Source organism: Bos mutus, chromosome 20 (assembly GCF_027580195.1).
Source record: "Bos mutus isolate GX-2022 chromosome 20, NWIPB_WYAK_1.1, whole genome shotgun sequence".
In the NCBI taxonomy this organism is placed as follows: domain Eukaryota; kingdom Metazoa; phylum Chordata; class Mammalia; order Artiodactyla; family Bovidae; genus Bos; species Bos mutus.
This window is the reverse complement of record NC_091636.1, coordinates 56,396,764-56,411,460: the sequence shown is the minus strand read 5'-3', so window position 1 is coordinate 56,411,460 and position 14,697 is coordinate 56,396,764. Positions and strand designations below refer to the sequence as shown.

General features: G+C 46.3%; 1 protein-coding gene across 2 annotated transcripts in view; it reads right to left on the bottom strand.

Annotated features, from left to right (window-relative positions):
- The window catches only part of RETREG1 (reticulophagy regulator 1), a 158,134-nt gene extending 143,859 nt beyond the window's left edge, over positions 1-14,275 (bottom strand). Inside the window, exon 1 of one of the 2 annotated variants that reach the window (XM_070357698.1) lies at positions 13,901-14,275. In XM_070357698.1, the coding sequence (XP_070213799.1) occupies positions 13,901-14,208 (308 nt within the window). In that variant the 5' untranslated portion in view covers positions 14,209-14,275. The remainder of the gene's footprint in view (positions 1-13,900) is intronic. The other variant, XM_070357697.1, reaches the window with a different exon arrangement.
- Positions 14,276-14,697: the final 422 nt, after the last annotated feature.

Here is a 14,697-nt window from a genome sequence, read left to right as displayed (position 1 = left end):
TTGAATTTTTAAAAAATATTGAGTGTGCACATAATTTTTTTTTTTTTTTTATGTGTAGCAGCTACAGGAGAGCTTGAGGGGAAGAGGTCAAGAGCTCTTTTCAAGAGACTTTATTACCAACAAAAAAGTCCTTCAGCTGGGTTTGAAAACAAAGTTACCGAGTACGTTGTCGAATTTAACAGGTCTCAGTGATACTTGAGCAAATGTTATCCATTTGTAGTTCAAGAACATGTAAAAATATTTCCTTTGAATAATAAAGGCATATTCAAGTGACACCAAGTCTCCTCTGAAAGGTCTCCCAGGATGGAGTTACCTCATCACTTGAAAGAAGGCGGAGCTCCATCACCTGGACGGTAGACTTCTTGTTTCCAGTAGACGCGATCAAACGTAAGCCTTGACTACTGAGAGAGGAGAAAGTCCCCTTATGTCAAAAGTGACTTTTACGAACTGGCTCCTGTGACAGCAGGTAAGAAGTGCAGGTAAATCTGGAGGAAATGCATGAGGTTAAGTCTTGGGGAGACCAGTCAATATACCTACTGCAGATGCTCAAGACCCCCCAAAGACATGGTTGGATCAACTCAGCAAAGCCTCTATACAGGCCTGCAAAATCTGAAGGGTGATTCTGCCCTGGGAACCTTATGATTCCCCCTTCCTAAGTTTCCTCGCTCACTGCTTCCACACTTGGCAGCATGCAGTTTTCAAAAGGGGTTGGGTTGGACTCCCCACTGGGGGTCCAGTGGTGAAGACTCCACGCATCCACTGAAAGGGGCGCGGGTCTGATCCCACATGCCATGAAGCCAAAAAAAAAAGGGGGGGGGGACAGAAGAAAAAGAAAAATGTATTGAACTGAATAAAACTGAAAATACAACATATCAACTTAAAATATTTTTTAAAGTGGAGGAGGGTTTGCATTGTCACCAGCTCTCTGTGAGGCCTGGGGCCTCGGTTTCTTCATCTATAAAATGAGGTGATTAAACTGAAGCAAAGATCACCTACCTTTTATTTCATCACACAGGTGCTTGCCTTTGAAAAGTTTTAGTTACTAACAAAATAAATAATACAGTTTACTAGGTCAGAGCAACTGTAACTTGACTGTAGAATTAAGCCTCTTCCCCAGTTATTTGAAATACCGAAAGCAGGTCAGTACCATCAGAGAACTGGGGCATTCAGGGTCTTAGCTGATTTTAATAGATTTACTCAATGACTCTTGGGCTGCAATCTGCAACTCCAGATGTCCATTTCATCCAGCGCTGCACAGGTCAGCAAAGCACACACAGAGAAGCACCCATGAGGCTTTATGGAAGCAGACAAAGCAGAAGTGGGCACCTACGTAGCATTCGGCTCCACGCCAGACCCAGAAATTGAGCAGTGACTCTGGACTCAAGCGTCCTGGTCTGTGACAAGTGAGGAAACTATTTGTTCTGTGGTTTTCATCGTTCAGTCACTAAGTTGGATCTGGTTCTTTGTGATCCTATGGACCGCAGCACGTCAGGTTCCCCTGTCCTTCACCATCTCCCAGAATTTGCTCAGATTCATGTCCATTGAGTTGGTCATGCTATTTAACCATCTGTTTTGAGCACTGTGCTAACGAGGTCAAGGTATGAATTCTCCCGGCCTTTTAGTTCAGTTAGGCCCAGCCTATCCTAGGATGTATGTTATGCTATGCTATGCTAAGTCACTTCAGTGTGTCCAACTCTGTGCAACCCCATAGACGGCAGCCCACCAGGCTCCCCCGTCCCTGGAATTCTCCAGGCAAGAACACTGCAGTGGGTTGCCATTTCCTTCTCCAATCCTAGGATATAAGTTTCCACAAAGCCAGGTCAGGTACCAGGCCTGACGCCCAGGGGGCACGACTCAGCCAAGCTTGTGGGACCAGGGGGTGGGCATGGGGTGGGGCAACAGGTGTTACTCAGGCTCGTTTCTGCATGAGCAGCCCTGACAGGTACACAGAAGCCCGTGTTCAACTCCATCCACCTCGAGAATGGACCACCGAAGTCAGATGCAGCCTTCACAAGACAAGCGGACTTTAGGTCCCAGAAGTCAGTCAGGCAAAGAGGAATGAGCTTGCCCCAAAGAGCTAAAGCACGAGCTATAGTAACAGCACTCAGGCCGACTCCTGAGTTTATTAACCAAATACCAGAAATGATAAACCATCGGGTGGACCAACTACAGACGATCTACCAAGATAGGGTACAGGAAAGGTATCCATCTGTGAAAAGCACCCCTGGATGCGAGTGAGAGAGGGTGGTGCTTCAAAATTCTAAAGGAAAATGACTCCAAGCTCTGAATTCTACGCCAAACCAAACCAGCAGCCCACTGGATGGGTGAGATACAGACGTTTCCACACACAGATTCCCAAAATGTGCTGTTTTCTCTGTCCTCTCTCCAAGGTAGAGGGTGTGCTTTCTCAGGATGAAGAGCCTACCAAGAAAGAGTGCAACAACAGAGAAAGCAGACAGGCAAAGTGCGAACACAAGGAAACCTTAAACTATCAGGAATAACCTCAAGGAGAAGAAACGGGGGCTCCCCCATTTCAGCTGACTGTCCCGACCCTGCTCTCAGCAGCGGGCCAGTAGCAGAGGCTCTCACCCTGGAGGTGGGGGTGAAGCGATGATGCAGATATCCTGGGGGAGACGAGGCCCAGGGGACAATGTGGGGAATGAGGACTCTAAGAGAGGGGGCTCCCTGGGAAAGAGACAGAGAAACTGAAGTGCGGGCCTGATAGGCTTGACCTTTATCAGAAGGCGTTTTCTAGAAATGCTGGAGAGTTACAAAGACCTAACAGAAAAAAATGCTAGGAGCAAGGGCAAAATAGTTGTACCAGAAAGGGACCATGAACATGGCATCCTTCTCCAGCTCGCGTATGAACCACACTGATGTTGAGACAGAACCCGAAACGGTAACCTCATTTTAGTAGAGGGAGGAGGTCAACGGATTGCTAAATCCAGAAATGGCATTGTAAAAAATTTTGTAACTGTGCATGGTGATAGGGCTTCCCTAGGGGCACAGTGGTAAAGAATCCTTTACCACTGCCAATGCAGGAGGTGCCAGAGACATGAGTTCGATCACTGGGTGGGGAAGATCCCCTGGAGAAAGAACTGGAAACCCACTCCAGTATTCTTGCCTGGGAAATCCCAAGGACAGAGGAGCCTGGTGGGCTACAGTCCACTGGGTCGCAAAGAGTTGGACACGACTGAGCGACTAAGCACACACTCATGTGTGGTGATGGATGTTGGATTTACTGGAGTGATCATTTCACAATATATATAAATTAAAGTCAAGGAAGCGAAAGTGCTAGTCACTCAGTCATGTCCGACTCCTTATATCAAATCATTATAGTGTACACCTGAAACTAATATAACGTTCATCAATTATACCCCGCAAATTTTACTAATGTAAATATAAAATAAATGCAGGGGAAAAAAAAGAAATGGCATTTTAAGCACATTATCTAGAAAAGCCTAAACAGAGCTAAAAGCAGAAAATTAACAACAGTTTCCCTGAGAAACAAGACTTGGAAGTGGGAAGAGGTGAGCAAGAGACTGCTCTAATTTTATTAAAAATCTGGTGGAATTCATTGATCTAATTAAGAGGGAGAGGAGAGACAAAAAAGAGTATTTTATTTTCCTGTATAGCATTCTTCAGGCTTCCCAGATGGCGTTAGTGATAAAGAATACACCTGCCAATGCAGGAGACATAAGAAAGGGGGGTTTGAGTCCCAGGTCAGGAAGATCCCCTGGAGGAGGGCATGGCAACCCTCTCCAGTATTCTCACCTGGAGAATCCCCATGGACAGAGGAGCCTGGAGGGCTACAGTCCGTGGGGTCACAAAGAGCTGGACATGACTTAGCAACTAAACAAGAAGAAGATGATGCCACCTGGGGTGGGAGGCGGTCACACCTCGCTCCACCTGTTTTCCTTTCGGGAATGCTGCCTTCATGCCCGAGACAAAAACACTTACTGCCCCAATGAACTGAAATCGGCAGAGAACAAAGAATCTTTGAAAATACCTGCATTGTACACTTCTGACAGCATGTGTGTAGTAACATGTGCAAACCCCAGACACAGGCGATCTCGCTTCTTCAGCAAATGGTTAACTTCCTGAAAATATTTCCTGTTAAAGTTCACAGACCACAGAGGTGACCACAACACTAAATTTGGTGCTCTTCTATGAAACATGCACCTTGAAAAATCATTGGTCTATGAGGACAAAGATGAAAATACATGATAAAATGTATTTTCATTTTTGTGCTGGCCAGGAAAGGGCACTTGCTGGTTGGAATCCTAGCAGACCCAGCTGCGAGCTGACCTGGCCCCTCGGGGACACCATGCTTTGACCCTCCTGCCTGATAAAAATGCATTCACTGAAGAAACGGCCAAACACACACACATAAAGCCAAGAAAATGTAATCGAGCTCCCCCCTGCACGCCGCACCCAATAGTTTCTGGGTTCCTGTTATCCTTCCCCATGAAATCAAGAGTCAGTCTCCTCCTCCCTAAGCCGCCTCAACCTCAGGAGCTCATCCTCTTCCTTCAAAGAGAAATTAGCCACCACTGGCAGGGGCCCCCCGGCCACCTGCCCGCCAGGTGCACCCAGCTTTCCCCCTGGTCCTCAGGAGTCAGAGGAGGAGGTGTCTTTTAAGTCCAGCCCCCGTGGGCTCCCCCAGAGCCCCTGCTGTCCCTGTCCCCCCGATCTCCACCCTTCCCTCTCCCAACTGAGCACCCAGCATATAATAACTGCTCAATACATATTAGTTCTCTTCCACTTTTATATACTGATCATCCTGTCTTCTGCCTCAGTCTCCATACCCTCATTTGCTGCCTAAGGAAATCCTATTGGCTCCTCTTGGCCCATGTGCGATAGTTTAGTGCTCACAGCATAACCTTAGAATTACTTGCTTACTAATCTGCACTTCTCACCAGGGATGAGAATGTGTCTTAGTCATCACTATATTCCCAGCAGCTAGGGATAATGATACAACACATTTATCTGTACTCGTTTGGATCAATCAGGCAGCTTAAAAACATTCATGCACAGCAGGACAAGAAGAGAAAGAGTAGCAAGAAGAAGCTGAGACAAAGTTATTACCCAAATAAGCATAACCATAAAACTGTGAGAAATCACTAAAAATGAGCTTTGTGGTTATTACACTAGAGAAGAAAACCTGATGGGTTTCTGGAATAAACATTAATCTGGTTAAAAACAGCCCTTTTTCTTAGGACCTCCCACCAGCAGCTCCTGGTCTTCAAAGACCAAGATCTAGAAAACAGCCTTACAGAGAGGCTCGTGAAAGGCACCCCGGATCTAATAATAAGCACATGCGGCCACCACTCAAGAAACGTTTGCTGAAAATAAAAATTGTCCACGATTTTCAATGACCTGAAGATTCTCTATTTTGCAAGACCTTCCTTAAACCATCCTCACCCTATCCAGGCTAACCATGCATCTTTAAGCATTTTAATAGTAGTAGTTTGACAGACTATACCTGCCTATATATATACAAGTACAGTATAGGGGAATATCCTCTGCTGCTGCTGCTGCTGCTAAGTCTCTTCAGTCGTGTCCGACTCTGTGTGACCCCACAGATGGCAGCCTACCAGGCTCCCCTGTCCCTGGGATTCTCCAGGCAAGAACACTGGAGTGGGTTGCCATTTCCTCGTCCAATGCATGAAAGTGAAAAGTGAAAGTGAAGTCACTCAGTCTTGCCCGACTCTTCACGATCTCATGGACTATAACCTATATCCTCAGCCTGAGGCAGGTGAGTCTCCCTAGACTGACAACAGCCAGCGCTTGTCCCCCATTTATTCCTGGGTCTGTCCCACACAGAAAACCCTCATTGTTAACCTTACTTTTACAGTTACATCTTCTCTTCTAGGCCTATTTTGTTGTGGTTGTTTAGTCACCAAGTCTTGCAACCCCATGGACCATACTCGCTAGGCTCCTCTGTCCACAGGATTTCCCAGGCAAGAATACTTTAATTGGTTGCCATTTCCTTCTCCAGGGGATCTTCCCGACTCAGGGATTGAAACCGTGTCTCCTGCATTGGCAGGAGAATTTTTACCTATAAGCCACCAGGGAAGCTAGGCTATACATACAGTAAATCATACAAAGCTTTTATCAACTATTCCAAACCTTTCTGATATTCACTATTCCTAAACTGTAAAGCCCTAGAGAGCCTGTGGCATGCAATTTAGAAGTGTGATACATTGTTTCAACCAATTCACTGAACCAGCTATATCTCCAAAAGCAGAGAGTAAGCTCTCAGAGCCAAGTGCAGACCGGGGACTTCTGGTATACCCTCTGGGCCCAGCACCATGTAGGCCTGAAGCAGACACTCTTCCATGGCTCCTCAGGCCCAGATGGAGCTGAGATAAGGTGGGGGATGTGGACCAGACTTGCTAATAGGCTTAAAAAGATCCCTCTCAATGTAGAAACAATCCTCTCCCAATAAAGTTATTTTCACCTATACTGAAACCATTAAGTGAAATTCTGTAATACTTGTAAAATGTAAGCCCCAATTTTTGGCTCCCATGTGTGCTGTGCTGTGCTTAGTCGCTCAGTCATGTCCAGCTCTTTGCGACCCCCTGGACTGTAGCCCTCCAGGCTCCTCTGTCCATGAGGATTCTCCAGATAAGAATACTGGAGTGGGTTGCCATGCCTCCTCCAGTCTGCTCCCATATCTGTCTTCTATTATTCTTTAGAGTGATAGAATTAAAAAAAAAAAGAAGAAGAAGAAAGTATGTGGCTTCATGACCTAGGCCCATGAGCCAGGTTAGAACTGGGCTATTGATATGGCAGCCACTAACCACATGTGGCTATTTAAATTGAAGTTTAAATTCAAGAAAATTTAACATACAGTTCCTGAGTCATACTAGCCACACACTGTAAATTCAATAACCACAGCAGGCTATTTGCTACCCTACAAGACAGAACAAATGTAGACCATTTCCATCACTGCAAATTTTCTATGGAACACTACAAAGTCATCTTTAATAATTCAATTAACTTCTATGGGCCTGTTTCCTCTTCTGTAAAAAGGGAACAATATCTGCTTCTCTTGTTGCTGTAAGACTTAAATGAGGTGCTAACTGTGAGCATCTTTAATCATTTTAATATTTGTAGTTTGACAAACTCTACCTGCTTCTACATTTATATATACAGGCACAATTTGAGGAGAGCAGCAGTCATTAATAGTAGCGGCTGTCAAAGGAGTTACTATCAAGTAGAACAAAGAATTTCTATTTCAGGCCATGTGAACAGAAGGATGCTGTCCAGGAGGATGGGGGAAAACCCACACTGTTCAGAGCATCTCAGAATGCTGCATTTGAGGAGGAATGTGGATAAACTGAAGCGTGTTCAGAAGAGCCTGGTGAGTCGAAGGAGCCCAGGATTTCTCACCTGGGGAAAAGAGACTCAGTGGAAATGGAGAACAGAACAAATCTTGAAACAGACAAAGGACTGTCATGGGGAGGGAGCCCAGATCTTGGGCAGCTGGAGAGGTAACAAAGAGGTGAGTTTAACTCAGTATTAGAAAAATAGTTGCTAGTCAAGAGTTGTCCTGCAGTGGAAATGCTGCCTTAATGGAGAAGATTTCATGATCCCAGAGAGTGCTCAAATGCAGTGATTCTTAAACTTGAGTCACCTGGGGAGCTGGAGAAAACTCAGATGTTCTGGCCCCACCTCCAGGGATTCTGGTTGAAGGACTGGGGTGGAGCCCATGATCTGCATCTCTACAAGCACCCCGGAGATGGCCATGATGATGCTGGTGGCTACTGGCTCTTTGAGGGACACCATTCTGACATCAGCTGACTGAACCCAACAGTGATGGCATAAGGGGGCTCTTGACATCAAGTGAGAGTTGGATTCTGCAACCTTCCAAACCAACTCTAGAGGACCGGCCTCCAAGGACTCTCAGTGGGTCCTGGGCATTCCAGACTGCACGGGTGCCCAGTCTGAGAAATGGCAAAAGTCAGAGAACTCAAGGTCTCCTGCCAGGCACACCTTTGCGTCATCACCTCAGGCTAATCACTTTCTTGCAGTTGAACTAACCATGTAAGTGGAGGGTATTGTTACCATGAAGTGCCAGATGCTCTGAGGAAAAAGGCCCAGCATAGACTTCTCTGCATGCATGGTCTCCAACTGTGGGTTCAAGACTAAATCACATCAGAGCAGCTTTCTAGGTGGCATCGTGAAGGACTCAATTTCAGTATCATGACCATCAAGGAGCACAAGAGGGACCTTCTCCTCCAGCCCTTGCTATCCAAGGCAATCACCATATGGCCATACAAAACACAGTGAGAGCTCGTCACTCCTTTCACCAAAACCAGACATTTCATGCAAAGATTTGTGCCTGAATTTTTTCAATAGCTTCACTCATAACAGCCAACCATGAAAATAACCCAAAAGAACATCCACTGGCAAATGGATAAACAAATTGTGGTATATCCCTGAAGCAGCAGTGCTGTGCTATGCTCACTCAGTCCTGTCCGACTCTGTGCGACCCCATGGACTGGAGCCCGCCAGGCTCCTCTGTCCATGGGATTTTTCAGGCAGGAATACTGGAATGGCTTGCCCTTTCCCCTCCAGGGGCTCTTCCCAACCCAGAGATCAAACCCGCAACTTCTGTGTCTCCTACATTGGCAGGTGGACTCTTTACCACTGAGCCCTCCAGAAAGCCCCCAAAGAGGCGGACTAGTCAGCAAAAATGAGAAACAAGCCACTGATAAACACAATAAGGATGAATCTCAAAGCTTTACGCTGGGTAAGCAAAGCCAGGCACAAAAGACATCATATTATAAAGTATCATTTACAAGAAACTTTAGGGAAGACAAATCTAATCTACAGTGAGAGAAAACAGATCGATCCCTGGGGTGGGTGTGGATGGGAAAGGAACTCAAAGTAACCTTTAAGAGAGGTGAAATGTTCTAGATCTTGATTGCCATTTTGATTCCACAGGTGTTTACACTTGGCTGTTCCCTTAGAATGTGTGTGTTTTTATTGACAGTATACTGCATGAAGTTACTTCTTTAAAAACAAAAGCAAATGGGGCATTTTCTGTTTCACTGGGTTCGTTCTATTTGATAGTGTACTTAACACTGGTGTCACTGGTTGCCTCTGGGAGGAAACAGGCAGTCAAGGACAGGCGTGGGAAAGACATCTAATTTCATACTTTTAAACTTCTGAACTATGAGGCACTATTAGCCATTTTTAAATCCATAAAATTTAAGATAAGAAAAAGAATTTATAAACATGTCCCTCATTGGTAAAGTGAGAGAGACCCAACCCTATGACTACTGGACTGTTGCCCAATCTATTTCAGGTTGTGGAAACCCTGCTTCTTGAGACAGGAACTATATGGTCTGCATTATACTAAACTCCTCTGCTGCTGCTGCTGCTGCTAAGGCGCTTCAGTCGTGTCCGACTCTGTGTGACCCCAGAGACGGCAGCCCACCAGGCTCCGCCCTGGGATTCTCCTCTGAGCTCTGAGTAAATAACAATTGTTTAAAGCATTATTTAGGAGTTTAGTATTTTTCAAAAATACATCAAAGATAAGAATGTGCACACACAACCACAGTTTTAAAATAATTATAACTTGAACATCAGATAACTACCACCACCAAAGTCAAAAAACAGAACACTACCTACACTCCAGAACCTTTCATGTGCCTTCTGTGATCAAACCTTCTCCCTCTACTCTTGATTTTACAGATAAGAATGTCTTTTATCTATATATCCCTAACCAATACTGTTCAGGTTTGGACATCTTAAAACTTTCAAAAAACCGAATCATTCTGTACATATTATTAAAGGTGCTTTTCTTCCCCAAATTGCATTTGTCAAATTCATCTACATTGTTGCCTATAGCTCCAGTTTATTTTTATTGCTCTATGGAAAGAATTTTATGGTAAGAATAAATGAATAAACCACAATTTACCTGCCCACTAAAATATTCCTGGGCACTTACACAAGGCATTTTGGGGTCTCCATTGCCTATAGAAAAAACAGATCCAAACATGAAGTATGACACTCGAGGCAACCACTGCCCCCAGATGGGTCGCCAAAATGCCTAGCCAGTCTCATCTCCCCTACTTTTTCCCACTGCCTCATGTGGCACTGCATCAGTTGAATACATTGGTGGAAACAAGTACATTAAGTCCAATTCCTTAGGCCTGGAGTGTTGTCTACCATGCGCTGCTGCTGCTGCTAAGTCGCTTCAGTCGTGTCCGACTCTATGTGACCCCATAGACGGCAGCCCACCAGGCTCCCCCGTCCCTGGGATTCTCCAGGCAAGAACACTGGAGTGGGTTGCCATTTCCTTCTCCAATGCATGAAAGTGAAAAGTCAAAGTGAAGTCGCTCAGTCGTCCGATTCTGAGTGACCCCATGGACTGTAGCCTACCAGGCTCCTCTGCCCATGGGATTTTCTAGGCAAGAGTATTGGAGTGGGGTGCCATTGCCTTCATGCACTAGATCTACCCAAATCATTCCTGTCCGTCAAAATCGATTCAAGCATGGTCTCCTTAAGAAGACCCCACAGCCTCATCTATCCAGGATGCCACCTGCCCAACAAAAAGCTGCATCAAAATGAATGATTCCTTCTCTGACTCTTCAACCACACTCATGCCATTCAGCCTTGAGTTATACCCATACCATCATGCCCCTGTCTCAGCTTTTGTCCTTCCAATACACAGCACTAAAATCTTGCAAAAAATGGGCAGATAATAAATGTTAAAGCTTTTAAACTCAAACTCAAAATCCTGAGAGCTACTGCTGGTACCAGGTACTAAACAGTCAAAAATATGTATTTAAAAAGTTAATTTTCACAAACATAACATCAGTGAAAGTGAAATCATCATGATTGCTTCATACAAATTTGGGTTCTTCATGCTTCGAACACTGATTTTTTATTAAAACAAAACAAAACAGAGCTTTATTTTATGCTGTATACTTAATTATACTTTGCTAACTACATGATCTACTCTTTAGACATAGTACTTCAGTTTATGAAACTAGTGTTATGTTTTGTCATTTAAGTTTTATTCAATTTTCACTATTATAAATAAAACATTAGTGAGCATAAAAATACAGTTTTAGAGTTCTTGGGACACAGAATGTCAGTGCCACATAATTTAAGATAGCTTGATAAGAGGTACACTATTTAGAGAAAACAAAGTCCTTGAAAGAATATTTCAACCTAGGAGCAAAATGGGGAAAACTACAACATTTTAATGAAATTAATAAATGGGTCAGAAATTCCAATTAGCAAGTACTTCAAATTTCAAAAGCAGGACAGTCATTTTTCTGTCCATGAAAATATACACATAGGATTGTAAATTCTCCAAAAAGGAGAAACAAAACAGATAAACAGAAAACCTATGGCCAGTGTTTGCCTTGCTATCATACTTATTAAAAAAATATATGGATGGAAGACATCATTCCCAAATAAAATTAAATATGCCTTTCAATTATTTAATGCAAAAATCATTATTTTCAATAGACATTAAAAATATATCACAGGAAAAAATGTTTGCAACTCATGTTATAGAAATTAGGCTAAAGTTCTTAATATAAAAAGAGTTCTAACAAATCAATAGGAAAAGCCTAATAACTCAATTAAAAATACGGATAAAAGTTTTCTGTAAACAGATAATGCATAGAAAAGATAATTATAATGGTTCCTGAACATAATAAAAAATGCTCAAGCTCAGAGAAATGCAAAACCATAACACCATACTGGATAGCCTTTTTTACCTATCAGATTTACAAATCAAAATGTTTGCTAAAATGCTGTTGCTGCTGCTGCTGCTAAGTCACTTCAGTCGTGTCCAACTCTGTGCGACCCCATAGATGGCAGCCCATCAGGCTCCTCCGTCCCTGGGATTCTCCAGGCAAGAACACTGCAGTGGGTTGCCATTTCCTTCTCCAATGCATGAAAGTGAAAAGTGAAAGTGAAGTCGCTCAGTCGTGTCCGACTTTTAGCGACCCCATGGACTGCAGCCTACCAGGCTCCTCCGTCCATGGGATTTTCCAGGCAAGAGTACTGGAGTGGGGTGCCATTGCCTTCTCCAAAATGCTGTTGGCAAGGGTATAAAAAGAAATAGGCAGTCACATGCATTGTTGGTAGGAGCATAAATTGGTAACACTCCAAGGAAGTATAATAATGCAATGACAGCCATCAAAACTACAAGGGCGCATTCCCTCTGATCCAACAATTCCACTTCTGGGACTTCCTCCTACAGCAATACTTGCTTACATGCAAAATAATGCATGTTCAGACCCTTAGCTATAACGCTGTCATAGCAAAAGTTTGTAAAGAATCTTATTCTGTCAGTAGGAGACAGGTTAATGTGTGACATCCATACAGTGGGACTCAGCTGATCACAAGAAAGTGATCACCAAAGTGCGCTAAGAAGAAAAATAGCCCAGACAGTAGTCCACAATTTGCAGAGAATATTTTGTATTTGTTGAAATATGCACTATCTGGAAAGATACACAAGAAACCGGTAACACTGGTTGCTTCTGGTAGGAAAGTGGGTAGCCAGAGAGAGACATAGGAAAGACATTTACAGACTGTTTAACTTTTTGTACCTTAAACTTGTGAACTCTGAGGCTATTAGCTATTTTTTTAATAAAGTTTAAAATTAATAATTTTAAAAACATGTTCCTCATTGGTAAAATGAGAGAGATACAGCCCTATGACTATTGTTGCCCAATTTACCATCATACATATATCTTCCTGATTTTGAGTGCTCACTATAACTTCATAACAGGTTAGAGAAATACAGAATAAGCTCCAGAAACAATGATAGCTAAGAGACCCAAAGTAAGGTTAATTCACACTCAGGGGCTCTATTAAGAAACAGTTTGTTTCAAGACAAGATCAGTCTGGCACAGATCTGCAGATAAACATTATGGTTAAACGAGCTAACTGAGGAAGTGGCAGGTTGTGTATGTTTTGTTCGTTTATTTATTTCCTAACTTTATTAAGGTTAAGAAACCAATGTCCTGTGACAAGGTATGTATGGGTCACTGAAGCTCTGCTTATTTTGCACAGTGTCGGTCATGCTTGTTATGAGAACACAGGTGGAAACAAAGCAGCTTTTTCTCCACCCCCATCAGACTGGTAACAGAGGACCAGGCAGGGGCTTCCACGAAGGAGCCAGACATTTCCGCGTCTTTAGGGCGAAGGGCGCTTTTGGAAGAGACAAACCTGTTGATCAGGGGCTTTTCAGAGAACATTCCTGGGTAGTCTCTTTATTCTTCAGCTAAAAATAAGACTTTTTTACACTACGCACACCTGGGGAGCGGGGTGATGTCCATAATCCACCTGTCTGCCTCCTGTTTTCTTCTCGGGGAGTAGAGACAGTACACCCAAGCCTCCGGGTGGGATGGGCAAACAAATCACTCGGTGCCCGTCTCAGCTGACTGATGGCGACGGCTCAGTCTTGAGCGTGTGCCCAAGCTGGTCCAGATATGCCCTCTCTGGGGGCAAGAACGGACACAGGTTCAAGTGCGTGTGGTCCGGCGGGCTTTGGGCAAGCAGGTCACGACCTGCGAGTTTCAGAAAGCCAAAGGTCCAGTGCGCTCGGAGGCACACCTGCCGGTCCAGGTGCGTGCGGGGTCAGCCCATCGTCTCGCCCGCGAGGCTGGGCTACCCCCACGGAGGATGACAGCTGCTTACAGGGGGAGGTGAGTCTGGAGGCAAGTTGGGAGTGTGTGTAGACCTGTGCGGGGAAGGGTGGCCGCGAAAGCGGGCCTGAGCGTGTACCTTCCTCCGCAGGGTCCGCCGTGCACCGCCCCCCACCGCCCCATATCGGGTCCCGGGCGCGCCCTCCGTCCGCTCCCGGGCGCCCCAAGGTCACCTGCCCGCACCCCCCGCCCCACCCATCCCGAGCTCTCACCAGAACACCAGGTTGGCCCCGACGAAGGCGAGCAGGCTGTGCAGCGGCCTCTTCCAGCTCAGGAGCTCGTCGGCGCGGCCGCCCAGCCACAGCGCCGGCTCCCCCAGCAGCCAGGTCACCACGGCGGCCACCCCGCCCGCGGCCTCCTCCACCTGCCGGCCCGCGCCCGCCGCCGCCCCTTCCTCTGGAGGCGCGGCCCCCTCCGGCTCCTCTGGGGGAGCCCGGGTCGGCGGCGGCGGCGCCTGGGGGGCGGCGGCGGGAGCCGGGGATCCCTGCTCGGCGGGCTCCGGGGGCGCCGGGCTCGCCATCTTCGGCGGCGCGGGCGGGGACGGGCTCGGGCGCGCGCGCGCGCCTCGGTGTCGCGCCGAGAGGGCGGCGGGTCCCCGCGCGGGGCGCGCACCGCGGGGCGCCGGCGGCTGGGTGCCTTGTGACGTCAGCGTCGGCCGCGGCGGGGCGCCTCCCGGGGGAAGTGGGTGCGGCCGGGTTGGCGCGGGGCTGGGCGGGGCCGGGCGGCGTCCCCGGGGGAGCGGGGGCCCTCAAGCGGGGCCACCGGAGTGATCCCCTTTTCCCTTCCCAGCCGCCGCCCGCCCGCTTATCTAAAAGGGAGTCTCCGGGCCACGGGCGGAAGCAATTGGCCGTCCTCACTTTCTCCAGCCAGGGCCTCTGATCGCTCATCCTGCAGCTTTAGAGGGCATAATGGGGCGCCCCTGAGCCTGGCAGCGTGTTTCAGCCCCCAGTGATCCCCACCGAGTGCCCTTGCAGGAGCAGATTGCACCCTCATAGCCGAAATCTTCAGG